This window comes from Mycteria americana, chromosome 3, assembly GCF_035582795.1.
Source record: "Mycteria americana isolate JAX WOST 10 ecotype Jacksonville Zoo and Gardens chromosome 3, USCA_MyAme_1.0, whole genome shotgun sequence".
NCBI classification, from domain to species: Eukaryota; Metazoa; Chordata; class Aves; order Ciconiiformes; family Ciconiidae; genus Mycteria; species Mycteria americana.
The window spans coordinates 121,269,758-121,297,555 of record NC_134367.1 but is presented as its reverse complement, the minus strand read 5'-3'; the positions used below and the strand labels follow the sequence as shown (position 1 = coordinate 121,297,555).

Sequence of the window (27,798 nt, the reverse complement as noted above, 5' to 3'; positions counted from 1 at the left end):
TACTATTATTCAGTAATTGCTAGACCCTATTAACTGGTTAGTCTTGTTTAATCCATGGGTTTCATGAAATATAGTGAATGGCAATAGCACTTAAATATTCCCATTTCTGCCTCATAGTTCCTTCCCACCTCCATGCTGAGATGTGATAGCCCTCTCACTTGTGCTGGTGAAATTGTATTTAGTGTCATTCTTGCTCGGGGTAAGGAAACTCACCAATCTTTAGAAATATCCATGTTTTTAAGCACAAGTGCATCAGCACAACTGAGGAACAGGCGTGAAAGGGTCTGGGAGGAAGGGACTCTGTTAGTTGGTATTGCCACAGGGAACTTCGTATAGTTCAATCGTGGCGTTAGTCTCAAGGCGCTGGATTGATCTAAATCTTGTTCACCGTGTGTTTGATACATGAACTTTCTTACTGCTGTGCAATTTCTTAAAATTGTCTCTTGTCCTCACCTTGGTATTTTTAGTGTGGTTTTTTATTTTCTTTTTTCTTCTTGATAGGAGAGACTTGTATCACTAGTATTCGGACTTTTAAAACAAAGAAAGCTAAATTTTTATGAAATATATGGAGATGAAATGATTATTACTGCAAAGAACATAATTAAACAGGTAAGCCAAACACTTCTAATGTATTTGACAAGGTTACCTCAACCCCCTACGAATTATTTTTTAAGTAGTTAAGAACAGGTCTGCTGAAGTTTTTTGGTGGCTGATGGTCTCTCATTTAGAGCAGCTGGGCTTGCAGACACTAAGGACTTCCTGAAGAACAGAGGTCTGTTTGCAAAAAAGACCTTCTGGAAGGAGTAGGTAGCACAAGTACAGCAGATCACAGCTTTCTCTGTATAATTACCATTGTTCTGCATCCGCTGATTTTAGCTTAGTTTTTTTCTCTCTCTTAACGCATGGCTTTCCCGAATAGTATAGTTGTGTCATAACACTCCGTTTCAAAAAAACAACAACAAAAAAAACCAAAACCCCAAACCAACAAAACAAAACCACACCAAAAAGCACCCCCCTCCCCAACCCTCCAAAAACCAAAATCCCCTAGTTCTTGGTGTAAATACATAAGAGAATAAAAAAACTTGCCAGTTGAGGCAATCGAATTCCCAACAAATGCTATGGAAAACATTGCTTGCCTGAATGTTAGCACAGGCCTAGCATAGGCACATGATAAAAGGTTGGAAAGCATCCTTGCCTTTTTCTAAGAGAGCAAGGTGAAGTAATGAAGAACGTAGAAGTGCTTGCCTGTAAAAATTTTATTTAAAAAATGAATCCTTGTGCACATTGCTGTCATCATTTGCCATTTAGGGTAGTGTATCTATCTTTTCAAACCAAAAACCTTTGTCGATAAAACCAGCTAAAACCAACAAATGAACAAAGTTTAGATGACTTCTTTGGGCAAAAATGCATGGAATATTTTGGACAGTAATATGATGGCTTTTGTTTGCAAACAAAACCTCTAGACTGAACTTTGAGTGTGTGTTTGGTACTTTTAATTTTACTCATCTTGTTTGTTTGCATGCATATGTGAGAATATTGTGCAAGGGGTGTGTTTCTCTCCTGAAGATACATGATTATTTCAGGAGTCATGTTCTGATGTGTTATGAGCTACCTCTGATTTGTATCTCAAAGGCTGGGAGACAGCCAGGTGGCAGGTTTGCCAGCAGATGAAGACAGTCTCTCCTGTCCTCGTAGTATAGCATGCTGTTCAGAGCTGTGTTGTGAACTTGGTTGGGAACCCAGCTTTTAAAAGTTTGGAGGAGGCGGAGGATTATTATCATCATCATTATTATTATTATTATTAGGATTTTGTTGTAAGCCAGATTGGCTCCCCCAATCCAATTCACAGTGCAGCCCCACGGTTCTGTTGATCCAGTTGTGCAGGGTGGGTATAGATAACACAGGTTGATGTTGCTAGTAAATATTGTGGCAGAATTAGAAGGCAGACAGTGATGTGTGCAACTGCACCACCATTTCTTGTAAGGACTTGGCAATGATGCGAACTCTTTCTCACTTGACCCCAATACAATTTAAATCACATTAAGCACCCCTGCCCCTAGCTGCTTGTTCTCCCCTGACCTGAAAGCGATGGGATGCTGGGCTGGGTTATTGCCCTGCTGCCTGAAAGATCAGCAGGGGGTGGGAGTGAACGCTACTTTCTAATCATGCTGTATTACTGTAAGCCTGGAAAAACAAGAGCATACAGCTGTGTGCAGCTGCTCTGGGCCTTCACATAGGGTGTAACACCCAAAAAAAAAAAAAGCATGAATGAATAACAGCAGGATAAAAGTGTTCATCTGCCTGTCAGTCTCCATTGGCTTTTCACTTGCCTGTGTCGGCAGACAGGAAGAGACCTTTTTTCCCTTTAAATTCTCTGTTTAGTTGGATAATAGGCAAGTAGTGCTCCCTGTTTTCCTGCTCGTTTTTGATCATAAAGTCCTTTTCCCATTCTGCTGGGAATATTTGTCTTTATGTCGGATTTTTCAGGTGTCACCTCTGCTCAGTAATAGACAAAGTTTAATCAACTTCCAAGTTTCTATTGAACAGGGAAAATAGACAGGATCGGAGTATTTCTGTGTGGTTTGTGCAACACATTTGCATTGTGGCCTATTGTCTCAACTTTTAGAGATACTTTTCCTTAATAAAGGAAACTGTCTCCTTCCCACATCTCAAATGTGTTTCCTGTTCAAATGCATTGCTGGGCTGCTTTGGTCAGTACTTTAGTAGCTCTTTATTGCCAGGCGGGTGAAAGAGCAGAGGTTTGTAAGCACTGAACACACTGCACAGTTCAAGAACAAGGTCTGCTTTTAAGAAGCTTCTGTACTGACCACCTTATTCAAAATGCAGGTAAAATCTATGTAGCTTGAGATGGCAGCCCTCAGTCACCATTTGTGTTGTACATATTCACTTAAAGGCAAGATGAGTTCATACGCTACTGACTCATTTGATCAGGTTATTGATTGACATTTGGGAGAAAACCCCTAATTCAGTCTAAATTGAGTTAATTTGTACCTAAGGCTTACAAGTAACATGAAAAGAGATCAGTGAACAAATTGCCATGAAACAATAGCTATGTTTGGAATGAAAATGGATTGTTCTGGAGACCTGAAGAAACTGGCCAGTTTTGTTCGTACCAGTTGAAAAGCAAATGTTCTTTGAGGAAAGGCCACAGCGTAGCAATAATGATGTGGAGAAATCTGGGGACAGAGGCAGGTGGTGCCCTGGAGGTGAAGAGGACAGACAGACAGCAAATACCATGTCTAGGAGAGCAGTTGTAACTGCATCTGCCTTAACAGTTGAAAGCACAGGACTGTAGGTGTGTGCTTCCACGCTTCCCTGGTGCTGTTCCTTCCAGTTTAGGTTAGATCCCAAGTCTGTATTTAAAGCTGAAAAGGAAGTCAACCAACATTTTCCAAAGTCAGTCACTTTGGAAAGGGGAAGAATATGGCTTCTGTTCTCAAGTACCTGACCTGAGAGACATTTTTGAAATGGTGCTTAGCATCAATGCTCAGAAAAGCAGGTCCCTTTGAGATGGAGCCAGTGTGCCCTCCAGAGCTTAGTACACAGTTGGGAACGTTTTAATCATCTCTATTTTGCAAATAGATGTTCGGGGGGTGGTTTGGGGGGTTTCTTTAGGGTTTTTTGTTTGTTTGTTTTTAGAGAAACAAGTTGTTAAATGATACAAATATGTCTTTCCTTTGTTTTACTTCTTATTTAACATGAGGATTATTGTATGTGTTATGAAACTCAGCAGCAGTTAGAAGGAAGCTAAGATCTTTTTTGTTTTGTTTTTTCCCCTTTAAATTTGACAGTGTGTGGTTAATACAGTATCGCAGATAGAAGAAATAGATACAGAAGTGGTTGTTAAGTAAGTATACAGCCAGATTTTTTTTTTGTGGTGGTGGGTGGGGATAGGAGATGGGTGGTTTTAGCATAGATAAATTTACCATTCTAATTTTTGCTTAAATTTCCCTATAATTAAGGCTTATCCTTCTGTTTCACCTTAAGGCTCTGCTTCTGTCTGCCTCTGTGAAAGTATTGCATATGCCCCTTCTCATTCAGATTCTAATGTTAACTTAAATTAAACTTACCTTTAAAATAAATACTGAAATTCTGTGCATCTCATTACATGAAGCATAAAATACTGTATTTAGGCATATATCTCCTAACTACTTGAAAGCATTCCCTGTTATAATCTGGGATTTTGTATTAAAACATGTCAGTAGTTCCAGTATGTCCCTCATGAATGAGAATAGGAGCTATCCAGAGAGGAGATCAGACAACTTCAGACGCAAGAAATGGGTGGGCAGGAACCTCATAAAGCCCAGTAAAGGCAAATGCCAAGTTCTGTGTCTTGGAAGGAGCAACCCTTTGCAAGAGGAGAGCCAGGAGCTGGCTGGCTTCAGAGCAGCTTTGCAGGGCAGGACCTGGGGGTCCTGGTGGAGAACTGGTTGGCCATGGACCAGCAGTGTGTCCTTGCAGCTGCAGCCTGGGCCATGTTAACATAGCCAGCAGGTCAAGGAAGAAGACAGACATTGAGATCCAGCGGAGGCCAGCAGGCTGGTTGGGGGCTGAAGCATGGAGTGTAGGAGGAGCCATCAGGGGAGCTGGGTCCCTCTCCAGAGTGGGGAGGGGAAAACTCAGGGGAGAATTGCCCACAGCTATCCCATGGGAGGGTTATTGCAGAGCTGTAGACAGAGGCAGGCTCCTCCAGAGGTGTGCAGGGGAAGGACGAGGGGCAATGGGCACAAGATGGAAGATGAGAAATGCTAGTTGAATCTTAGGAAAAATGTGTTCCCTATGAGGATGGTCAAACACTGGAACAGGGGCCCAGAGAGGCTGTGGGATCTCTGTCCTGGGACATAGTCAAGCTTTGACTGGGCAGGGCCCTGAACAACCTGATCTAGTTGGACCTGTGTTGAACAGGAGCTGGACAAGGCACCTCCAGAGGTCCCAGCTCCAGAGGCCCCTCTGCCAGCATCTGTTTTTCCATCGCTCTGCGATTTGTTTGGCTCAGCAAAAGGTTACCCCAAGATAATAAAATCAGACCAGCTGATAAAGCAAAGTGAGTGGCAGAATCTGCATGAGATTCACAACAAGACTGGGAAAGGACTGGGCACAGGGTCATTTTTAAACACTGGGTATTTGTTCACCATTCTCTGATGTTTACTATTCTGCAGTTGGGTCCTAACTGTGTATTACAGGGTTTAACTTTTGTTCTATCAATGACTTTTCTGCCCTTTGCCACAAGCAGCTGACTTGCACTTTGATAGCAGAAGTGGTCTCATTGCAATGCAACAAAATGGGCTTAATAACATGGCTTTTGTAAAACTTGCAAAAAAAAGGGGGGCTTTTTTTTTTTTTGTAATCTCTTTTTTTTTTCCACATGATTTGTGAAAATGTTATTAACCCCCCTCCCTTGCTGGTATCACATACTTACCCTGGGGGTAAAGAACATTATGCCCTGGAAAAACTAAATGGTAAATGTGAGGCTTTCATTTTTTTAATATGATCTATTTTTATACACCTCCTTCCCCATTCCACTTGCATACATTGTGTTGATCATGACTGTTGTTCAGGTAATGTCTGTTGTCTTGCCAGATAAAAGTCTACATAGTGTTCCTTATATTTACAATTCCATTTAAAGCATGTTTTTTCTTTATGTGCCAGTAAACATTTGCTGTTTACTGAATACTTCTCTGTTTTTCAGGCTTGCAGACCAGATGAGGATGATGAATTTTCCTCAGTGGTTTGATTTACTGAAGAATATTTTTTCTAAGTTTACCATCTTCCTCAAGAGAATAAAGGTAAGACATTCATTTACCAAGAGCTTCACATAGTTCAGACATGAAATGGAATGAAGTTACTTTCCATTTGAAGTCTTAAGGTATTGGTTTTGATTATAAAGTTCAAACTTCTGGTTAAAAGAAGGATATGTGAATATTGGCATCCAGGGCAAAAATGATTAGTGCTAACAAAGAGAGCAGTGGGAAGGAGATAATACCTCTTGTTGAGTGATTACATCCATTCCAGGCTGCTAGGGATTAGGACAGAACTTTTGTATGTGTTAGATTGCTCCAAATGAGGTTTCTTTCACCATTCTTAGGAACATCTGATATTGGGTACCGTCAAAGATGGATGGGTCTGCCTCTGAATGCTAATTACACAAGAGAAAATAAAGCCAGGATTTAGTTTAGTGATGTGGGTAAAAGAAAATCTGTTTCTAGCGCAAGCCTGTGGCACAGGGTTTTGGGTTTTTTTGTAATAAAAGTTATATTTGATTCTAGGCAACATTAAATACTATCCATAGCGTGGTTTTCTTGGTTCTAGACAAGAACCAAAAAACCAGAGACCTGGAGGACACCTTACAAAAGAACTCTGCTAAAGACAGTACAGTGGACACAGAAGTGGCTTACCTGACTCATGAAGGCATGTTTATAAGCGATGCGTTTAGCGAAGGGGACCTCCCGCCTGTAGCAGCTGATGACACTACCTCTCAAAGAAACACTTCCCCAAACAGTGAGCCGTGTAGCAGTGATTCAGTCTCTGAACCGGAGTGCACTACCGATTCCTCATCCAGCAAAGAGCAAACGACGTCTTCTGTTACTCCAGGGGGAGTAGAGATGATGTAAGTAAATGCGCTGCCTGACTCAACTTCACAACATGTCAGAAACAAGGTGTTAGGTGAAGGTGGTTGTTTCTGATGATACAGTACAAAAATTACTTTGGAGGAATGTGCTTTTCTAGGTAAGTGAAGTGGAATGGCTTTCCACCATCGCTCCTAGAGACTGCCATCAGACTGTGCTGTCCCCAGCTCACCTTTCTTTAATTTATTTGCCTTGCTTTCACCTCTGTGTGTAGTGGTACGGGTACTGATTATGTCACTTCTTACAGAAAAGGGTCCCTTCTCCATCTGTTCTGCTGGGGAGCCTGCTTTGGTAGAGAGCAGGAGAAATGCAAGTCTAGCCTACATGAAAGACAGATTGTTTAAGTGTTTAGCAGGCAGAAGCATCTCTGTTCCCTGTCCATGTTCCCTATGGCTATTTTTTCTGGTTTTTTTTAAGCTGGCTTCATGGAATGCACCTTGATAAATTCTAGAGAAAAATCTGCTATTCGTTGTCAACTATTTGGCTTGCATGGTTAAATAAATCCATCTCAGTGCTTTGGTAACATAGGCAGTGCTGCCCTGTGGTGCTCCAGACTCCAGAGTTGTAACCTTTTTGGCATCCTTTTATGCATACCTTACTTATGGCTGGAAGTCAGAGCTACCTTTTTAAAAGAACCAGGCATAGTGTGTGTGGGACTCAGGCATGAGCCACTTCAAAAGATACAGAGTTCTATGAAGCAAAATTGAAATACCACTTGTTACTCTGCTGAAAGGTGGAAGATAAAAAGTGGCCTGCTTGCTCTAGCTGGTTGGTACTCAAGTGTCTATACTTGTGTGTTTAAGCAACTGTCAGTTTTGATAGAGACCTTTCCCCCTCAAATCACAATGCTGGCTGAAGGAGATACATTTAAAATACGCATGCTGGGCATAAAACAAATTCAGGCCTCTGTATGTCAAAACATCCGTCATATGCTGGAAGAGAAACGCAATGTGAAGAGGAGTCCCAGGTTACAGTGAGGAGCAGGGAAGGAGAAGGGGATTGGATCCAAGCTGGTCTGGAGCACTTTGCCAAGTTTGCTAAAAATATACCACCCAGCTAAAGCTCTCGAGCAATAAAGTTGTTTCCAAGGCTGGTTGCATAACTTTGTTCTAAAATGAACTTGCTTCATTCCTTTTCCTGTTTTCTGTGCACCTCTGCTCTGTGTTTGGAGCAGGCTAGTAAAATTACACAGTTACAACAGTGTTAGCCCAATTGCTTCTCTCTAGTGTCCTGGGTTTTCTCTCTCTTCTCATACTGTCAGTCCCTTGAGCAGCCACACTGGACCAAAAGATTGTTTTCTTAACTGATTATATGAATGGCAGAGCTGTGCTACAGGTTAGCCTCAAAACAGTGGACAAAGCACAAAAGGTTTTTTAAAAAGCACCAACTTAGGAGCCTGAAGTCTAAAGAGCTAATAGAATGACAGCCTATAGATTAAGGTGATGGGGAGCGCAGAGTATCTATTTTAGGCCTTACGTTTGCATTGGAAGAAAAATGCTGTGTTTTATGTGTCATACGCTTGTGATGATCAAGTGTTACAGGAGCGGGATAAATTTTAGCCCAGTAAATGTTAATATTTATTGTATTAGTAATGGCTATATTGTGTTTTCTCTTAGACCATTAATAGCAATTAGAATGTGGATTTAAAACAAAATATCAGGATGTGCAGTTGTGCATTTCCTTGTTACAGGGACTGACATGACATTGACAGCAGCTTAGAAGATCCCCTCTGTACAAAGTGACTTTGGTGATTAACTGACTGTCTGCATTTGACAGTTGCTGCCAAGGCTCTTTCCTCCTTCAACCTGTGAGCAGAAATACTGGGGTTTTTTTATAAATTGATGCTCAACCAACTGGTTCTGTCATTTGTAGGATCAGTGATGACATGAAGCTGACTGACCTGGAACTGGTCAGGCTGGCAAACAATATTCAAGAGTTACTTTATAATGCCTCTGATATCTGCCATGATCGTTCAGTCAAGTTCCTCATGGCAAGAGCAAAGGTAAGGAGCTTGGGTCAGACTGCTGTTGGTGTCTCATCCTTAATGAGAATTTACTCCCAAGTTACTGGTTTAATGAGTGAGAGTTCTGAAATGGCATTCTCAACTGAAATTAAGTAACTGTTCTGCTGCCACAGGCGCTTGATGTTAATGCCCAGAGCACATGAGCATTAACATATCATGTCATTGTAAGTCAATGTGGGTTTCTGCTACTTTTTTTTCCCCCCTTGTTAATTTTCTGACTTGCTGTCTTTGAAGCTCTATGCAGAGAATGCATATCTATGACAAGGTACTGTACTGCACTGTAGTCTGCCTTCTCTGTCCCATGTAGGGTTAAATAGTGTGCCTATTAAAATACTAGTAGACCTCAGACATGCTGACTAGTTATTTCTTTACATCTCTGAATTTTGTGGTGTTATGTCTCCTTACAATGGTTTTCTTTGCATATAGGATGGCTTCCTAGAGAAGCTGAATTCCAGCGAGTTTGTTGCTCTTTCTCGCTTGATGGAAGGCTTTATCTTAGATACTGAGCAGATCTGCGGCAGGAAAAGTATGTCCTTGCGAGGAGCACTTCAAAGTCAAGCCAATAGATTTGTGAATAGATTCCATGAGGAGAGGAAGACGAAACTAAGGTATATCTGGGTAGAAGATCTTTGTGTTCTTCCATGACTAATTTTATCAATCATATGCCAGGCAAACACAATCTTTTGTTGCCTAGAACACTGGTAAGCCAGCTGTACTTGAGAGCAGGGGGTGAAAAAACTGTATTAAAACCCAATTGTTTTCAATTGGTTTAGACTTTTACTGTTTTCATAACTTAATTTCTTCAAACTGGGTTGTTCTACAGTTACCTGAAGAAGGACAGTAACAGCTACAGGAAGTACTCAAGACTGACATTGAAGGGCAGGATTGCTCTGTCTCAGGGGTTAAGTAACTTCAAGATAATTCACTTCCAACTGTTTAAAAAAAAAAAAAATCCAAAACAAACAAAAACAACCCAGAAAACCTCCAACAAAAACAACAATTAAAAAAAACACCCCACACCTGGGGAACAGCCTTCCCAGTAACATATATCAAGTCTTTTTGCTCTCATCCATCAAAAGGTCTTAAAATTCCAGTATTTACACATTACTTCAGTGGCAGTGATCTCATAAGGATCTCTATTGCCTAGTGTAGTCTTTTGTGCTCTATGATAGATTGAATGAATAAATTGTGAGATCTCTAGGCCAACATGGTGGTTTTCTGTTTTGCTGCTGCCAATTGTTGGGCACCTCTTTCTAATGAAGATGAATAACATAATATTTTGGGGCACTGGCTTTTTTTAAATTACTGTAGTTTTGATTCCACGGCATTACAGGCAGGAGAAGGGTCAAGACAAGGCATTTAATTTTCTCAGCCTCCTCTCTTTCATGTTTATGACTAGCCTACTTTTGGACAATGAGCGCTGGAAGCAAGCTGAAGTTCCTGCCGAGTTTCAGGATCTTGTCGATTCAGTGTCAGATGGCAGAATTTCTCTCCCTGAAAAAAAACCAGCAGGTGTGTATCTTGCAGTCCTACTGTTAACTGAATTTATTATCAGCAAATGCTGCTATTGAATGTTGATGGACATATCGCAATGTCACTCTTGATCTGTGTTTGCTCGCTGCCTTCCGGGGGGGATCAGAAACAAGTTGATACTTTTTTTTTTTTTTCTTTCCTTTTTTTCTGTTACCAGCATTGAAACTTCTTGTGCTGACCTTAAAAGATTATTTATTTATTTTTTGGAAACCCATTTAAGTGTTAGCACAGGGAGGGAGCTACTTTTTTATACAAGTATTCCCAGTGTAGAGGCTTACAGTCTTTGCACAAATTCAGTCTTTCCCCAGAACGTACCACTGAAGTGTTGCAAGGGACCGAGGAGCGTGTGTGTGTGCTCAGCCCCCCTTGTGTTAAACAAAGCTTGCTCCTTCCCACTACTTCATCTGCCAGTTCAAATGAAAGGCAGCATACTATGTGGCTGCTCATGGAAGTGAAAACTCATGTACGTTCAATTATTTACCTTGCCACAGAAACCTCATTTGACCTCAGACAAGTCACTTTTTTCTCCTCGTGCCCCACTTCCCTGTATGCAAAATGGGAACGCATAATGTGTTCTTACCTTGTGGGGATACTCATCCAATATTGCAGTGATGAATGTGTGTGAACAGCTAGAAGAGGAAGAATACATACATAGAGGGGAAGGAAAATGGCAATAGATGAGGAGTAATAAAATACAGTAATGTCATGGTGGAGAAACCCCGATCCCCCAAAAGGAATATGGCAAATATAGAGAATGTATTAGGCAATAATCTCTTCAATTATGGAACATGACACCAAAATATGCTCATCGACTGTTGCTCTTAAAATAAGCTCTTGCAGCTTCCTTCAACAAGATAGGAAACTGATGGCATCAAATTTAGCTTGAAAAACTGCATCAGTAAGAGCTTCTACTATGAAGCCTGAAGAAGAAGTGGTATGAAGCTAAAATATTACTATACACAGCAAATCATTTGAGAATGTATAGTAGAAAACCTAGTGACGACTTCTGCTTTTCTTCTATTTGTAACCTGTTGTATTTGAAGTTTCTAAGTCCATAATGACTGTGGGACATAGGGGGATTTTTGCTCTAAAATCCCAGCAGATAATAAAGTAACTTTATGGGTCGTAATAATTATGATGGGTGACCAACTATATAATAACTATTGTAAAAGAGAGCAGTGCTTCAAAGATTGTGTTTTTTCAAGCCTTAGCAAGTGAACACTAAATTTTAGAAACTAGCACTTTTTGTACTTGCTTTTAGTTCAACTCATCCCTTTTCTTTTCTTGCTAAAATGTCTAGCTACTGAAGAAAGAAAGCCAACTGAATTTCTTATTGTTGAAGGACAAAAATATGCAACAGTTGGGTAAGATGCACTCTTTTTCTCTTAGCAGTGGGTTAGTTGGCAAGAACTTTTGAGTAGAACTGTGGTGAATACTAACAGCTTTAGCAATCTTATTTAAATAAAAAAAGCCCTCTCCTTCCACAGACTAGTTTCTCTGTATTTCCCAAACAGTTATAAAAGATTGCACGTTCTTCTGTACATTAAAATGCTGTTTCTTCTCTGAATGACTAGGCTGAAATTTATGGTTTCATTTTTACCAATTATTTCATGAAAACACATTAGTGATGAAAATACAGGTTTGTCTTCATAGCACACTGTTGTTATTTCTTGCAAATGACAAGAAATATTATCTCTGGCAAAATCATGGAATCGTAAAATAGTTGGCGTTGGAAGGGACCTTTAGAAGTCATCTAGTCCAACCCCCCTGCAATGAGCAGGGACATTTTCAACTAGATGAGGTTGCTCAGAGCCCCGTCCAACCTGACCTTGAATGTTTCCAGGGATAGGGCATCTACCACTTCCCTGGGCAACCTTTGCCAGTGTTTCAACCACCCTCATTGTAAAAAATGTCTTCCTTATATCTAGTCTAAATCTACCCTCTTTTAGTTAAAAACCATTATCCCTTGCCCTATCGCAACAGGCGCTACTAAAAAGTCTGTCCCCATCTCTCTTATAAGCCCCCTTTAAGTACTAAAAGGCCACAATAAGGTCTCCCTGGAGCTTTCTCTTCTCCAGGCTAAACCACCCCAAAATACATGAGTCCCACTACTGATTATTCAGAATAAGAAGTAAGATATGGGCTATCTCAGAAGCTGCATACGCTATTTCTTGGTATCCTGATTGCTTTGGATTGGAAAGTAGTTTCTTAAAGCTGGTTATATCAAAGACATTTTAAAATATGTGATACTCATATACTTTCATTTAAAAGCATGCTGTGTTTCCAAAGACTGTGAGGCTTAAGCATTAAATATGCATGAGTGTTTTTGGGGAGGGAGTAAAACCTGGAAGATCTCACTCCCCAGAGTCCTAATGTCAATTTACCCCAAACTTAAAAGTTCTGATTTACATAATGTCTTTGACCAGCTGTCATTTTATGAGTTGCTTCATGATGATGCGTCATTGTTCAATTAGAAACAGAAGCTGATGTCTCAGAACTTCTGTGCCAGCCCACTGATATCACTGCAAAAGAGCATTTCAGGTTGAGCAGGAGTACTTGAACAGGCTTTAAAGGATAAAATTTACTTAATAGATTGTGTGTTTGATAATCCATCTCTGCTCATTTGAAACTTGTTATATTTAGCTCTGTGAAGCAATTGTCAGCTTCATGTTGGTGCAAATCTTTGATTCAGTTCTACACACTTCTACATAGAGTTTCATTGTATTTAATCAAATAAAATGCATTCATGAAAAAAAGCCTAGATATTCCCCCAAAATTTTCCAGGTATTTATTTTCAGTTGATTGTTCATCATCTTTCTGCACTCTACTGCCTAAAGGAAGAAAGAGATTTAACTTTTTGAAATGTTAGAGTATCTACTCTGAACACTTGGTCTTGCCTTAGGTTTCCTGCCTTCTGTGTATTTGAATTCAAAGGAGCATACCTGCTCTTTGTGGAGCCTTCTTAATTCCATCCAGTACCTCCCAAATTCTCCAGTGCCTGCTGAATTCAGGGGAAATTACAGGTGTTGAGCATCTTTGAATATTTGGTGCTGTTTTGTCACAGCTGCCTTCTCCGTTAGTGACTCCTTAGCATTCTTTACATTCTTTTCAATGGTGGCTGTTGTCTACATTCTGTGGATTTTTATACTTGCTCAGAGTCGGCCAGAATTATACAGTAGTATAAGAAAGGAGCTTTGGATTTTTTTGTCTGCTGCCAACATCTACGTGGAGACTCCTAGTTCCACAGTAGCTTTTTTAGAATCATAGAATAGTTTGGGTTGGAAGGGACCTTTAGAGGTCATCTAGTCCAACCCCCCTGCAATGAGCAGGGACATCTTCGACTAGATGAGGTTGCTCAGAGCCCCGTCCAACCTGACCTTGAATGTTTCCAGGGATGGGGCATCTGCAGCCTCTCTGGGCAACCTTTGCCAGTGTTTCACCACCCTCATTGTAAAAAAGTCTTCCTTGTATCTAGTGTAAATCTACCCTCTTTTAGTTCAAAACCATTGCCCTGTCCCTTTTGGAGATTAACAAGTTATACCAATGAACCCTAGAGATTTTCTCTCATATATGTTAAGTACTTTTCCACACGCCACCCTGTGGAAATGGGTATTATTTATAACCATCTTTATGTATATCTTCTTCTGTGTTTTACTTCAGATCAGTTAGTGGGTTTATTTAATGCTATAATCTCTAGCACTAGGTAGCTTTCTATCAACATGACTGGCCTGTGTTTGACTTTTCAATGTCTTCTGTGCACTGAGATGACAAATTTGGCTGTTTTCTCTCTTGTAGGACAGTATTGCTGTTAATAAGAATAATCCTTGAGTACTGCCAGTGTGTGGATAACATTCCTTCCATCACCACTGACATGCTTACCCGCCTGTCTGATTTGCTGAAGGTATGACTCCAAATGTACTGTCTGTGCTCATCAGGGGTATTCAGGGCAGAGAACGTGTCTTACTTTCTGTAATGCTTCATGTGCTTTTATGACTTAATATAAATGATATAAATTGTCTAGAAATGATTGCATTTGTTACTTTGCCGTAAGGTAGCCTTCTAAGCTAAGGGCATTAAAGATGCAATTTGTTGTGTGAATTAACTTTGGGAAGGCCATCTTTCCTCTTGTTCACCTGGAATATTGGAAATCCCATCTAGTAGTGTTTGTCACAGCTGCCTGTCCTTCAGGCTGGGTGTAGGATTAATGCTGCTGAAGAAAAAGCAATTTGATTCCAGGTGCCACAGAGATATATCTATATTCAGGAAGGAAAAGAGTCCCTTGGGTTTTACAAGTCAGTAGAGGTATAGTCAGTAGAAGCATGAAAAATAGTTTGGGATGAAGCTTCTGTTGTAGAATGTAAAGATGATGAAAGGCCAGGACCTTTTTGTCATTTATTTCTCACTAGAGAAGAGGAAAGCTGTTAAAGCACAGATACTGCAAGGTAATATAAGTAAACAGTAATAAAAGGAGCACATGAATGCACCTTAAAACTGTCATATATACTTTTTTATATATATATATATATATATATACACGCTCCAAAGCCTGGCAGTTAATGTATTTTAAGGTTTTCACTTTTGTCTTTGCCCACAAAAGTTATGTCAGGTATTAGAGTTCTGAACATAAGCATAATCGATAAAAGATGAACAGATTCTACTCTCCAAAACTGTATTTTACAAAAGGTGAGGGAGGGGAAAACACACCCTAGGAGATGGACCTTTAAATAATCTTCCTGTTGGTAGTTCTTATCTAAATAATCAGATGCAGGAACACTCCTCCCTGCAGTCATCATTCAGATTCATCCCTTTGAAAGCACTATCCAAGGCAAATCAGTCAGTCTGGGACTGGGGATGCCCCTCTTCACCTCTCGTTCTCCAGCTGCTGCTTCACTCAAGTCTTGCAGCACCTTTTCGCAGGCAGGCAGAATAGCAGCAGATGCCTCAAACTTGGCCAGATTTGCATCTCTGTGTTACTTCTCTCCCTACCATATCTTGTTCTATGTCACTTGTGTTTTATGCTTTGGTATTCAAACATCATGTGCAGTTTAATTATTCTATTTCCTATCTGGCAGCAAGGTGCCATTAATTGGAGAGATGACAAGAACAGCTAGCAAAAACAAAAACTCATTTATTACACTTTGAACAAAATAAGAGCCACTCAAGGTGTCTTTGCAGGTGACTACGCTTTTTGTTTGACAGCTGTCAGAGCTAGCAAATTTTGAAGGTAGCAAGAGCTAGTCTTTATTGTGATGGAAGCTGCAAAGTGTTCCCAGGTAATGAAATTCCAGGCTGTTTTGGACTTTGGCTGCAACCAGAGTGAAATAACACCTGTGTATGAACAAAAACACAATCAAACACAAACTGAGTTTGATTAGGTGGTGCAGACAAGAGAAGGCTTGCAGCCACGGTGCTGGAACGCAGAAACGCTTTCCTCCAAGCAGTCACAAGGAGGGGGTATTGCTCTTTTGATGTTTCAGGCATGCTACTTCCTTGCTGCTTTGTCTGCAACAGGCCATCCAGTAACAGCAATATCTATGAAAGGCAGGGGGAGAGTACGAGTGTCTGTCATCCTTTATAGAGCATGTTTTTAATGGTCTGCCACGCAGTCAATGAGTTGGCGCTAACCTGAGCTAAATACCTCAGGGCAGCTTAGGCTGTGTAGGATATATCTGTCTTTGGCTCAGTGGATCTACTTCTGAAGTCCACCAGGAGGCATAAGAAAAGGTCTTGCTTTTCAGGAGGAGGATGAGGAGATGAAGTGATTGTCACACAGTTTCAGATCCCGACTTCTGTCTGAGAGCAGAGTAGATTATGCCTCTCCCAGGTTGGGGGTCACACGTAGCTCAGGTTCAGTTGTGGCGTTAGGTCTGGGTTGCTTTTCTGGCCCTGGATACACCACTCTGGCAGCTGAGAGCAAGTGTGTGGTGTTCACAGCATATCCTCTCTGGTCCTGAGTTTTGTGACTGATTCCAGGCAATAGCCAGAAAATTGTTTCCTGTTTTTACTCAAGGAGGGTTGAAATTTTTGGTTTGTTCTTGCGTTATCATGAAGCAAGACCTGTGAAGCATGATTGTGGCCCCCCCCAAAAAAGGAGTTCTGTATGAGGGAAATCCTCTGTGTTGCAGACACAAGCTGCAGGGCAACCTTGTCACAATTCCTCATGAATCTTTCTCCAGGTGCAAGAGAAAGGGTTGGCTCTCTGTAGGTTTTGCCTCCCAATTTCCACCCCAGTGTCAACAGGACAGTTCTGTTGAAACATGAGCCCTGGGACTTCTGCTCTCCATTCAGAGCAGGAATTGGGGACAGCAGCAATGGCTCCTCTGTCTCTATTGCATCACCCAAGCCAGTCTAGAATATCTGGTATCTCAAGCTGAGTGGTGGAGCAGAATTCCAAAATAAGACAGAATATGCTAACAGGAACTGTCTTACTGTCCAGAGACCTTGCTGGAGCGTGCATTTAATAACTTGTTTTCTCCTGGAACTAAGTTGGGAAGATCAAGTCATGAGTCGTCCACTATGCCTGGAATTCTTACAGAACTGGTTTTTGAAATGGCTTAACATCTTCTCTGCATCATTTCTTAATCTTGGTATTTTATAGTGTTACACAGGTTAACCCACCTCAGCAGCAGTAAGTTTGTGCTTTCAGGTTTTCTTTAACATCAGTGGGTGGTCTAGAGCCAGAGCAGAAACTTGTCTTTTGATGTTTTCCATTCTGATACTACACTTGTCTACTCTACTTAGCAAAACTAGTGAGGTCCTTACCCTTCACTTCACCCAAGGCCCTGGTTCGAGAAGTACGTTTTAATAGATTTCTATTATAAAGCCATTCTTGTGCACGGCTTTCAAAGTAAAGCTGAACATAGCTAGTCTGCAGCAAGTCTGACTTGCTACTTTACTTTCACACTGAGAGAAGCCTCACCCAAAGGTCTCATAGAGAAGCAGAAATTAGTCCCTGAATTGAAATCACTGAGCAGCTAACTGCGGTTTTAATAACAGTATTTCTGCTTCCCTCTGGTGAAACACTGCCTTGAGTGCTTTAGCATAAGCTCAGTCAAAAAAATACTGTGGGCCAGTGACTACTGACAGTGGTGAAAAAGTTCCTTTTGTCTTACTAGTTAACAATCGTGGACTCCTCTGTAGCAAGGAGTATGTGAAACTCTGGTACTGGCCTTCATTTATTTTGTAATAACCTGTTTAATCTTGCAGAATTCTATTGATGGTATTTCTAAACTGTGGTTATGTGTAATTGTTAGAGTCAGCATAAATTTTCACTACCTTATTCTTTCTCACAGTATTTCAACTCTAGAAGTTGCCAACTAGTGCTTGGAGCTGGTGCGTTACAAGTTGTTGGTTTGAAAACAATCACTACAAAAAACCTAGGTATGGATTTCTGTATTTAAAATGTCAAAGCTTGTTCTCCTGCCTGTTTAAAATAACAAACACAAAAAACCCCTAAACATTTATGATAAGCTATGTTTGTGTTGTGCTGCCATGCATGGAACACAGAGGGTGATAAGACCTTGCTGGTTAGGGGGTAAAACGTGTATAAAAGCTAGTGAATTGTCTGATTAAGGGGTGCACTAAAATCCATCAAATTCCTTTGCTGTCTACTGGATCACTTTAAATGTAAAGCTTCACTGTGTTACACGAAGGAAATGTAAGAACAAATACACAGACAAGCAAGTTTTCCATGAAATTGTTTTGACTGGGGGAAGGTGTAGTTACTTTTTCAGCGGTGACTTTGGCATGCTTGGGAGCTGCTTAGTGTTCAGATCTTGAGATTGGAGGTATGTAGGTAGAGGAACGCAGCCAAACCCCTGTCTCCCCATGCATTTCACTGAGCTGTGCTGTCCCGTCTGCCCCGTGGTGCCGTATTCTGTAACGCCCTGTCCACATACAGCTCCTGCGGGTTATAACCACATGTCAGTAATGCACGAAATTATTTCTGTGGGTGGCTCTGAATCGAATAGTTAAGTGTCTACATGGCTGAGTGTCCCAGTGCAGTCAGGTAACTTAGGGCTCTCTGTCTGTGTGCTGAATCCAAACTATGATTTGGGCTTTAGAGTTTCTCATTTTCAGTGTGCAGCTATTTAGCTGAATTGCCAGCGCCAAGTTACCCGCCTGGACTGCTTTAGCTGCGCTGAAAACCTGGGGAGAACGAGGAGCCCAGTCCCATGCTCCAGAAAAGTCTGACATGCTACTTGAGACCCCCTGATTTAAACTATCTCCTGAAATTAAGAGCCTTTGGTTGGTGGGTTGAAGCAGGTGTTTGACTGCAGTTCCCATGTTTCAGGGTGTCCTGATTACCTGCATTTTGTTTTTTAAAAGGGAATAGCTTGAGGAGGATGGGTTGAGAGGCTTCCCCCTAAGGGGCCATAGGCTGTAGTGTTGGAGCAGATGCAAGTGAGCAGAGAAAAGCTGGGTCCGGTCTTTGCTCTAGAAGTCTTGGCCAATGTGGTGACCACTCTGGCACCACTGTGTGTCCTGCTGCCGGCTCAGGCCCTGGTGGGCACAGGAGAAGCTCAGTTTTGGGAATCCTCCTGGTGCCACAGGCAGGAGCTGGCTCTGGGCAGATTTGGCAGGGCAGAGTGTTTACATACACCTCCCGCAGAAGAAATATTGATGCCTTGAGAATGTGCCTGCCGAGGTTAGGTAGCTGATGAGTCAGGTCTTTTGAGATCTCTCTGATGTCTGTGTGTGCTCAGGGCTCAAAATGTCAAGTAGACACTTAAAGCCTCTTGTAAAATTAGTCCCTTACCCATATCTTACAAAAGCTGGGTGTGAATAGCCAGGTGCTAGTCTAGCATCTTCACTGGGAGGGGTTTCCCAGTGGAAACAAATGCATACCTTTTTTTTTTTTTTTAAAGGCATGTTAAATTGTGTCAGATCTGTTATATATGTTAAAGGAGATAAAGTCTATACAAAACGACTCTTCTATGTAATAATTATTTTTCTTTCCCTTTCTCGCTTCTGGATTTACAGCCCTTTCTTCACGTTGCCTACAGCTAATCGTACACTACATTCCTATTATCAGGGCTCATTTTGAAGCTCGACTGCAGCCGAAGCAGTTTAGCATGCTCAGGCATTTTGACCACATTACGAAGGTAATTCTTTTGGCATTTCCTAATTAAACACAAAGTTCTGCTTTTCAACTGTGCTCTGAAGAATATGAATGCCATTAGATAGTAAATAAAACCTGCTTTCTTCCATTACAGGATTATCATGATCACATAGCTGAAATTTCAGCAAAGCTCGTTGCCATAATGGATAGCTTATTTGACAAACTATTATCCAAGGTAATGATTTATGGAAATAATTATACACTCTCTAAATTGCGATGGGAGGTCTCATTGTATACAGTCTAGATGTTTCAAATGGAGTCTTAAACTTTCCTAATCAGGAGTTGTTTGAACTTCTTTAAACTGTATAAACACAAAGCTCTGTGCTTGTGAATGTGTTTTGTCTTAACATTTGCCACCCAGGTGTCATTCGCCTTCACCCCCCCCCCCAAAAAAATTGTTCGTTTACTCCTTCAGCAGTAACAGAAATGCTTTGGCTGGCGCAGATGCTGTAGTGTTTAGAAAATGAAGTGCTCTCCTACCCTCAGCAGTTCTATCCACTGACAGCTCTTGTCTGCAGTCAGGCTGAGCCAGTTCCTGTTTCCTGCTCTTACCAATGGTGCCTTTTTGGAAGTGGGGAGCATGTAATTTCCTGCAGCTGAGGAAACAGCAAAACCTGCTGAGGAGGAGAAGTTTTTGGAGGGGAATGACCAGCTCTTCTATTGGGCTGCAGGCCTGGGGGCTAGAGGTCTGCACTTAACAGTTTCTGCTGTGTAGCAATGCTAATAGCTGTCCCATGAAGTGCTCTGAGTGTTTTTTTGATTTTTGAACGCTCATCAGTGGAACAGGTTGGTCCTGGGCTGGATCCACTCACTCTCACTCATCTTGATGTGGAATACACTGAGAGAGCCTGCCCCAAGGTAGGACCTGCTGGGCCCACAGATCTGAGAGATGAAGTACATGAGCTTTTAAAGCTTAGTGTTTTGCTTTGGATCTTCTGCTCTTAAAAAAAAAAAAAAAAAAAAAAAACACACACACACACAAAAAAAGCTGTTTCATGAGAGAAAAAAATTAATTCTTTACTGACTGATTTGATTGATTGGCCTGGGCCAACCTCTTCCTTGTAGGAGCTCATGGGAAGCACAGAATCTCCCTGGTGGAGCACGGGTTGGGGACAGGCTGATGGGGGCTGCAGTGAGGCAGCTGTAACAGGCAGCATTTCTGTCTTCCTTGCTGTTTCTATTATTTTATTGTTTATTTTATGTTGTGCTTTTTCTTTTCATCTGTTTCTTTGGGCTATCAAATAGTGTTACCTAAGCTGGGGGGGGGGGGGGGGGGGGGGGCAAAGCATTTCAATTAGGATTCCCCGCCCCCTGTTGCATTTATACTTCTTAAAACATGTTTATGCCCTGTTCTAAAGATCCAAATAGTGATCTGCTGCTTTTTTGGGTTCCTGTGTCCCCCTCACAAAAGTACCTGTTCTGTGAAGTAGCATGGCTTTTTGGTCACTTTACCTCTTATCTCTTGAAAATAGAAGACAAATGCAAGAATTTAGATTACTGATCCTAAACAAGTTAGCCCGCAACAAACCAGTAATACACTTTATGTTCTTGATGGTAGTTAGTAAGTATCCATCCCTTACTGTCCTTACATCTTTAGAGCCTATTCTCCTCTTGTGAGCTGGCATGAAATATAAACTGAGAATTTTCCCGTCCTTTAGAGCTCTAAAAGGCTTGAGTGAGAGTGCCTGGCTCACATGAATGCAACCCACAGAGTACAAGAGAAAAGGAGACCATGTGTTGATTTGCCTCCGTTCCTAACACACCCCATAATTTGGCTCATCTTGTTCCTGAAATAATGAAATCTTGGCACTGAAGGCTGTGAAGAACATAAAAACAGGAAATTTGTAAATGGGCATGTCAGTGCAACCATGTCAGTGTGTTCTTTGTTTTATATGTTTTTGTGAGAGTCTAAATATTTCAGTGCCTTGTGGATAAAGTGGTCACATGCTTTAAAATGTGTAAATCTGAATGAGTAAGCAAGCAAGTTTCATAGTAGTGTGGGTCCAGCATGCTTTAAAAGCAAATACTGCACAGGCTAGAAACCTGCTTTGTAGGAGACGAACGGTTTGGTCCAGTAGAAGGGACATTGACCTGGCACTTGCGTAACATGGACAAGTTACTTCTGCATTTCCAGGCTCTGCTTTCCTCTGGGAGCTCTGTGGAACAGGAGCTGTCTTCACACAGTGCCACCGTGATGAGGCCACACACTCAGCAGGGCATTTCACAACAGCACGGACAGTTCGCAGCATCTGTCTATTAACTTTGGCAGGGAGATAAAACAGGAACAGGGGTATTTAACAGCTGTAATTAACAAGTGAAAAAGGCGTAGGTTTTTAAAAAGGGATAAATGTTTGTGGAAAAAAATCCAGTGCGAGTTCTTAGCTTCTCTTGGAGCTTGCTGTCTTGTGACTGTTTGGACAGAAGAGCAGTAAACTTTTGTCTGATCCCTCATGGTATTACACGTTGTTGACCTTAGCTGGAGATAAAAATGGCCGGCACCTTGCAGGGCTGGAGCTCATATTTCTTTCTGGTGCTGTTGTTTTTCCCGCGTCATGATGAAAAGTTTAATTTGTCTGTAGTCGTGCAAGAGCCGTTGCTGCAGCTTGCCGGTTCCCTTTGGCTTTACAGCATACTAGTAAATTGTAAATCATTTGTTGCCTAACTGTCATGTCTTGAGGCACAATCCTGTATACTGTGCAGTTCTCCCATGCAGGGAGCAGGGCTCCTGGAGCAGTAAGCACTATTTTTCTGCTGCTTCTCCTGTCAAAATTAGGTCATTGGTTTGGCTTTTCTGTAAAGACTTTCTCAAAACTCCCCATTTCTTTTTTTTCTCTCACACTCAGGCAAGCTTTGTTCTCTTTCACAATTCAGGCTAGCATAAGGGAGCGTCTCCTCCCATGTGTTTATAAATAATTTAGTTATAATGATTCAGCTCTTCCACTGAATTGTGTAAGGCTCTGTGGGGACGTATCACCCTACCAAAGGCAACCTACCAGTGTTTAACCCAGGCCTGTGCTAGCGCAGCCTGTCCACCAGGAACTGAAGAGCTGGCCTCACTGTTCCTGGGACAGTTTTTCAAAGTGCTTCTGAAATCACATTCAGATCTTCCCTATCCAGGGTGGGGACATAAGAATTTTGTTCCCTTTGTAGCAAATCTCTTGCCTTCTGGTGGTTTCCAGTGTCTTGTTTCTTGATCTCAGTTACTGGGAGAAGGGACATTTCCTACTTTGTTTTCCAAGGTATTTCTTCAATGTTTTTGGGGGCTTTTTGGTTTTGTTTTTTTCTGTGGCCAATAGTGAGTTTCAGGAGCTTCCATTTCTTTATTCTTTCCTTTCCTTGTTTCTTCAGAAATTTGGATGTATGTGATCTTAGAGAAGTAGTTTTCTCTCAGGAAGTACTTGAGGGGTGTATTCATCAGAGGTAGAATTGCTTGTCTGTCATTGACTCATACAAATCTGAAGGAGAGGGCCAGCTAGCAGGCCACATAGCGTGCATCTGTGTAGCTGGCACAGTGATTATTTTCTCTGCATCTGTAATTCATAGGGTAACGGTAACCAACAAAAAGCAACGAGCAAAGAGAAGCAATTCAAACTAACAAAGATGAATCGATGAAGCTGGGAAACCCTCAGATTTCATACTGCTGGTGAATGTTACTGTTTGCTTATAAAGAAAGATTATATGATGTTAGTCCTTGGCTGAATCAGATCATGCCCAGTGACCGTTTTAATGTGTGATATGCTAAACGAGCCTTGATTCATGACATCATTAGCAGTGCAGGGCTTCAGATGGCTGTTGGAAATTTTGCTCTATAAACTGTTTTAAGGTGGCAGAAAGGAGTAACTTGGTTTTGGTTTTATTTGCAGTATGAAGTGAAAGCTCCTGTTCCTTCAGCATGCTTCAGGAATATCTGCAAGCAAATGGCAAAGATGCATGAAGCTATATATGATCTCCTTCCTGAGGAGCAAACTCAGGTGAATGTTATTTTTGAGATTCATGTAACACCTCCCTTGCAAATGCACATGAACTCGGTAACAAGAGAGACTTCTGCTTTATCTAAAGGGGGGGATTCTTTTTTGAGTCTTTGTGAAACTCGCACATTAAAGGGGTTGGCAGCAGTCATGCAGACAGCTCGGTCTGAACTGAAGTAAGTGTTTGGATGTGCAGGGAGAACGATGAGACACACAAAAAGAACTGACTGATTCCAGCATTTTGAGCTGCATTTTAATGTCTAGAGAGGTGGATCTTCAATTCAGGAATTAGTGCTGAAATTCTGCACAAATTGTAACGCTTTGGGGCTCGAGAACAGCCCTTTTAGGGAATTCTTCTGTAACACTGCTCAAAGTTAGTGGCTTCCGAAGGTCTCTAAACGTATTATGCAGCCAGGTTGTACCAGATGTGCTTTTTCAGTATTTTGCTGCAGTTACTGCTACTGCAGAGTTGTAAATCTAAGGACAGGAAGGACTGGTACAGTCACTGAATGCACTAAGTTGTAGTTTCTCTTTTGCACTAAATTAAATGGTCCCTTCAAACTGTTTTTCACGCTTTCTCTTGGAGAAAAGACTTTAAGTGGTTATAGTACAGGAAAAAGATTTGTTATCTTCTAGCCTTAATACAAGTTGGTAGATGCTTCATACAACAGGGAAGAAAAATTTATGCTCCAAAGAATGTGTCCTCTAAGTGCAACACATAACAAATAAGTGAGGATGTATACTGTCCTGTATGTTATACATTGTATGTGGCCAGAAAGATTAGGAGGCGGAACGACTGCCAGAAGGGAAAACCACATGATTGTAAAAACAAAACCGAAGGTTAGTGATTTAAGGTGTTTGCAAAGTGTTTCCTCGCTGTAGGTAGTGATGCAAGCATGGGGATGGTTCCTTACTCTGCTTCTGTGGTTTCTTCTAGATGTTGTTTTTAAGAATTAATGCAAGCTACAAACTTCACCTGAAGAGGCAGCTGGCCCACCTAAACGTAGTCAATGATGGAGGACCTCTGAATGGGTACGTTTGGGCCCTTTTGGTTTTTTTACTGCTTAATTTAAATATGCAGGCTTTGTCTTCTGCAAGAAAGTTGTGATTGCAGAATGCAGCCATGCTCTGTGTTTTAGTATGTCTTAGTAAAGGACATGACTTGAGCCTTTCCATAGTAACTAGGAATGCAATCAGCTTGGTGATAGATTGGGAGTTGGGCATTGTCCTACTGGAAACCTGCTGTAGGTTTCCTTGGTTGTGGGTTGCTTTTTCTCCTTTTGTGTGACAACAGTAGCCACAGTTCAGTTCACAAGAATTGTGTGATTCGTGAAGCAGTTTTGAAACGCAGATGATGACTCACGGCGCTAGCAAAGTAAAAATAGGAAAACATGGTATTTCATCTGTGCAATGGGCAGCTTCTATACAGAAATTGTTTTTACAGCAGAACTAGATTTGAAATGGAGATTATGCTCGCAGAGCTTTTCCCCTTTCCTGCCCCAGCCCAACCCTCCATCACCAAAACAGGTCAGTGGTACCTCTCCTGAGAGGGTGTGGCTAGCTGTGCCTGGCATCCCACACCTCCCAGGAAAGCATACAGCCTCTTACGGGCTGAATCCTATTTTAAGTTGGATTTTCCCCTGAAACAGTGGGTTTTGTAATTGTTCTTAATGACCTGGGGGTATTTATTTGCAGTGTGGTAGGGGTGAAATTCAGTCAGCCTACCTGCATGCAAGAAAGCATTGTCTTAGGTTGAAGAAGCTAGAGAAGGAAGTTCATAAATGTTTCAAATGTTGCTGGAATGAAGTTTTGTTCCTCTCCAGTTTATTCTTACATGTCCTGCTTAAGCTTATTCATCCTTGTACTCTGTGAAAGAGTTTATCTGAAATGGTTTTCTGTACTTGGGGTATATTTGCAAGGTAACATCCAGTTGCCTTTCGTACTTACTAAGGTATTTGTGAGCCAACAAGCTTACTGAATAGGAGTGAGGCCGCAACAGCCCCAGCTGAAATGAGAGCACCCAGGGTGTGTTCAGGAGTGTTTCACACTGGGGTTTCTAGCATAGCCCTAAACAGTGTGCCGTGCTGTCCTTATGCTGCTCCTCCCGTTTTTGTTTGATGCTTGTGGTTGGATGGTGTAAATGGATCCCTTTGATACAAGGGTTGGGGCAGGTGTTCCTGGTGACATACTGGTGGTGTGTTTCCCAGCACAGTCGTCCTTCCTGTCAGAAGGGTCTCTCCTCTGCAGCTGGAAACAGTAATGCCCCAAATCTGTTTCTTTGATAGCAGCAGTTACGTACTTTAGAACACAGCTCTCTGGGAGTGTGTCGTTGGGGCCTTTTGAGAAGGGAAACATCAAACACTGGATTTCACTTGCTGCTGTTCACCAGTCTTCATTGACCTAGTTTTGAACATGCTTTTCTGATCCTCATCCTATTTTAAACTGCCTGTTTCTGTAACACTAGTAAAAATCCAGGTCTGTGAATCCTGGTTAATATTTTTACTATGAAAATACAACTTTTATGCCTCCATCTTGCTGCTTTCTAACTGGAAACACCATGGTCATGTTTCTGTCATCCCCTGATATGTTTCAACAATGCATGAGGGATCTTAACTCTGTGTAAATTGTTATAAACAATATAACTGTTTTGCTGTTTCATTGGTTTTATATTAACCTTCCAGAAGTTAATGTTGTAATAATTCATATTCTAAGTTGCAATGGAATTGGGTTTAAGCCTAGATAAGCCTGGGTTTACAGCAAGAGAATAGAAGTTTTGGATGCCCAGTTCCTGCTGAGTTTTCTGAACTTGTTTTATCTCCCTTCCTTGTAACTAGTTTTACACCTAGCAGTAATCACGTTATGTATGATCACTCCTGTAAAATAAGCCACCTCCATAGCATTGAGTTTTGAACTGATACTTAAAACATCTCATCCAGGCATACTATCTGAACATGGATTGTTGTAATTGTGTGCCCAATTCATAAACAAACCCCGGTTGTTTTTCTGAATACTCCAGGTGGATGTGATCCGTTCAGGTGCTAATCTCCTTGTATGTTTCACTGCAGACTGGTGACTTCTGATGTAGCTTTTTACACTGGAAACCTTCAAGCTCTGAAAGGCCTTAACAACTTAGACCTAAACATGGCTGAAATTTGGGAGCAGAAGAGGTGATAATCCACTGGGAGCAGCCACTTGGCTCTGACAACAGACTGACTTTCTTCTAAGCAGCGTGATGACTGTGAGGTGAATACTTAAGACCAGAGTCCAAGAAAGGACACTATTGATAGTCGGGGAAGCTAGACTCAGAGTGAGCTGCAGGGAGTGATCTTTTCAGTGTCCTTCAGCAAGAAACAAGTGATCAGCTGTCTGTGCAATGTTTTTTCATTCTCTCTGGAAACAGACTCAGGTTTCTTTGGACCAAATCCAAAAGAACACATAGCTGTAACACAGCTGTAGTTGTCTAGAATGCTCTGTATATCTTTATATTAAAAAGATGCTTTGCATTTCTTCTAGTGCAATGAAATTCACATGGTGTCCCACCTTATTTAATGATGGTACAATATAAAAATCTTGCAGTTGGAACGCTGTAGAAAATGTTTTTCTCTATGAAACTATGCTGTTCTAAAATTTATTTTTTTACAGAACTTTATATAAATAAATGTCTTTTGCATATAGGATTCAGAGTTGTTAGGGAACAGTCTTGTTTCAGGGGCTTTCTCACATCTGGGCTCTACTGCCATCTGAGGATAGGATTTTCTAACAAATTGTCAGTTCACTGAAGCCATTACCTACAGGATAGAGTTGTGAAATGATAATTGTTAGCAGTGACAGCGTAACAGCAGGCTTCTGGTGGAATTTGAAGGTAGCAAAAAAGCTGGTGGGGGGGATGGTTTCCTGCAGCTACCCAACCAGGGACAAGGCAGTGCCACTGACAGTAGGGTAAGGACAGGGAGTGTTTCAGGACTTCACCAATTGCTCTGCCGTTTTAAAGCCACAAAGCTGTGTGCATAACGACAGAGGAGGATGCAGAAAACAGGGCAGGAAGAACTTTAAAGTTTTTAGCTGCTTATGAAAGGTTGCACCATTAAGGAAGGTGCAGCTGAAATTAATTTATTGAAGAGTTTTTAATACTACCTTTTAAGACTGGACACTGCCAGTTAACTGAGTAAAAGTGCCTGTGTATTTCACCTCACACCTCTTTACCTAACCATAGTCTGAGTGCCTAACCCTGTGATGATTATGTACAACAGAATGGTCTACAGTGTGTGTGTGCCTATGGTTTCTTCAGACAGGCATGCTTATCTGTTAGCATAACAGATGTCACTAATTATCAGTCAAAATAAAGCTATAAAATCACAGTTGTTTTTAAAGACCAACTTCTTTAATGATACATACCAGTGTTATACTAAGCTTATAAAATAAAGTTGTCTGCATGTAAATACAAGAGAAACATTAAGAAATCAATAGTGATCAGGACAGGGATTTCAATTCCTGTACAAATTTAGA

At 41.3% G+C, this 27,798-nt stretch overlaps 1 protein-coding gene across 4 annotated transcripts in view; it reads left to right on the top strand.

Moving 5' to 3' along the window:
- VPS54 (VPS54 subunit of GARP complex) overlaps nt 1–26,819 on the top strand; it is a 52,879-nt gene extending 26,060 nt beyond the window's left edge. For 3 of the 4 annotated variants that reach the window (XM_075496821.1, XM_075496819.1, XM_075496822.1), the window contains 15 exons: nt 502–609; nt 3,813–3,868; nt 5,711–5,807; nt 6,288–6,628; nt 8,520–8,649; nt 9,097–9,278; nt 10,070–10,182; nt 11,504–11,567; nt 13,999–14,104; nt 17,496–17,583; nt 19,186–19,307; nt 19,419–19,499; nt 23,188–23,295; nt 24,230–24,324; nt 26,358–26,819. In XM_075496821.1, the coding sequence (XP_075352936.1) occupies nt 502–609; nt 3,813–3,868; nt 5,711–5,807; nt 6,288–6,628; nt 8,520–8,649; nt 9,097–9,278; nt 10,070–10,182; nt 11,504–11,567; nt 13,999–14,104; nt 17,496–17,583; nt 19,186–19,307; nt 19,419–19,499; nt 23,188–23,295; nt 24,230–24,324; nt 26,358–26,463 (1,797 nt within the window). In that variant the 3' untranslated portion in view covers nt 26,464–26,819. The remainder of the gene's footprint in view (nt 1–501; nt 610–3,812; nt 3,869–5,710; nt 5,808–6,287; nt 6,629–8,519; nt 8,650–9,096; nt 9,279–10,069; nt 10,183–11,503; nt 11,568–13,998; nt 14,105–17,495; nt 17,584–19,185; nt 19,308–19,418; nt 19,500–23,187; nt 23,296–24,229; nt 24,325–26,357) is intronic. The other variant, XM_075496820.1, reaches the window with a different exon arrangement.
- The last annotated feature ends 979 nt before the right edge of the window (nt 26,820–27,798 follow it).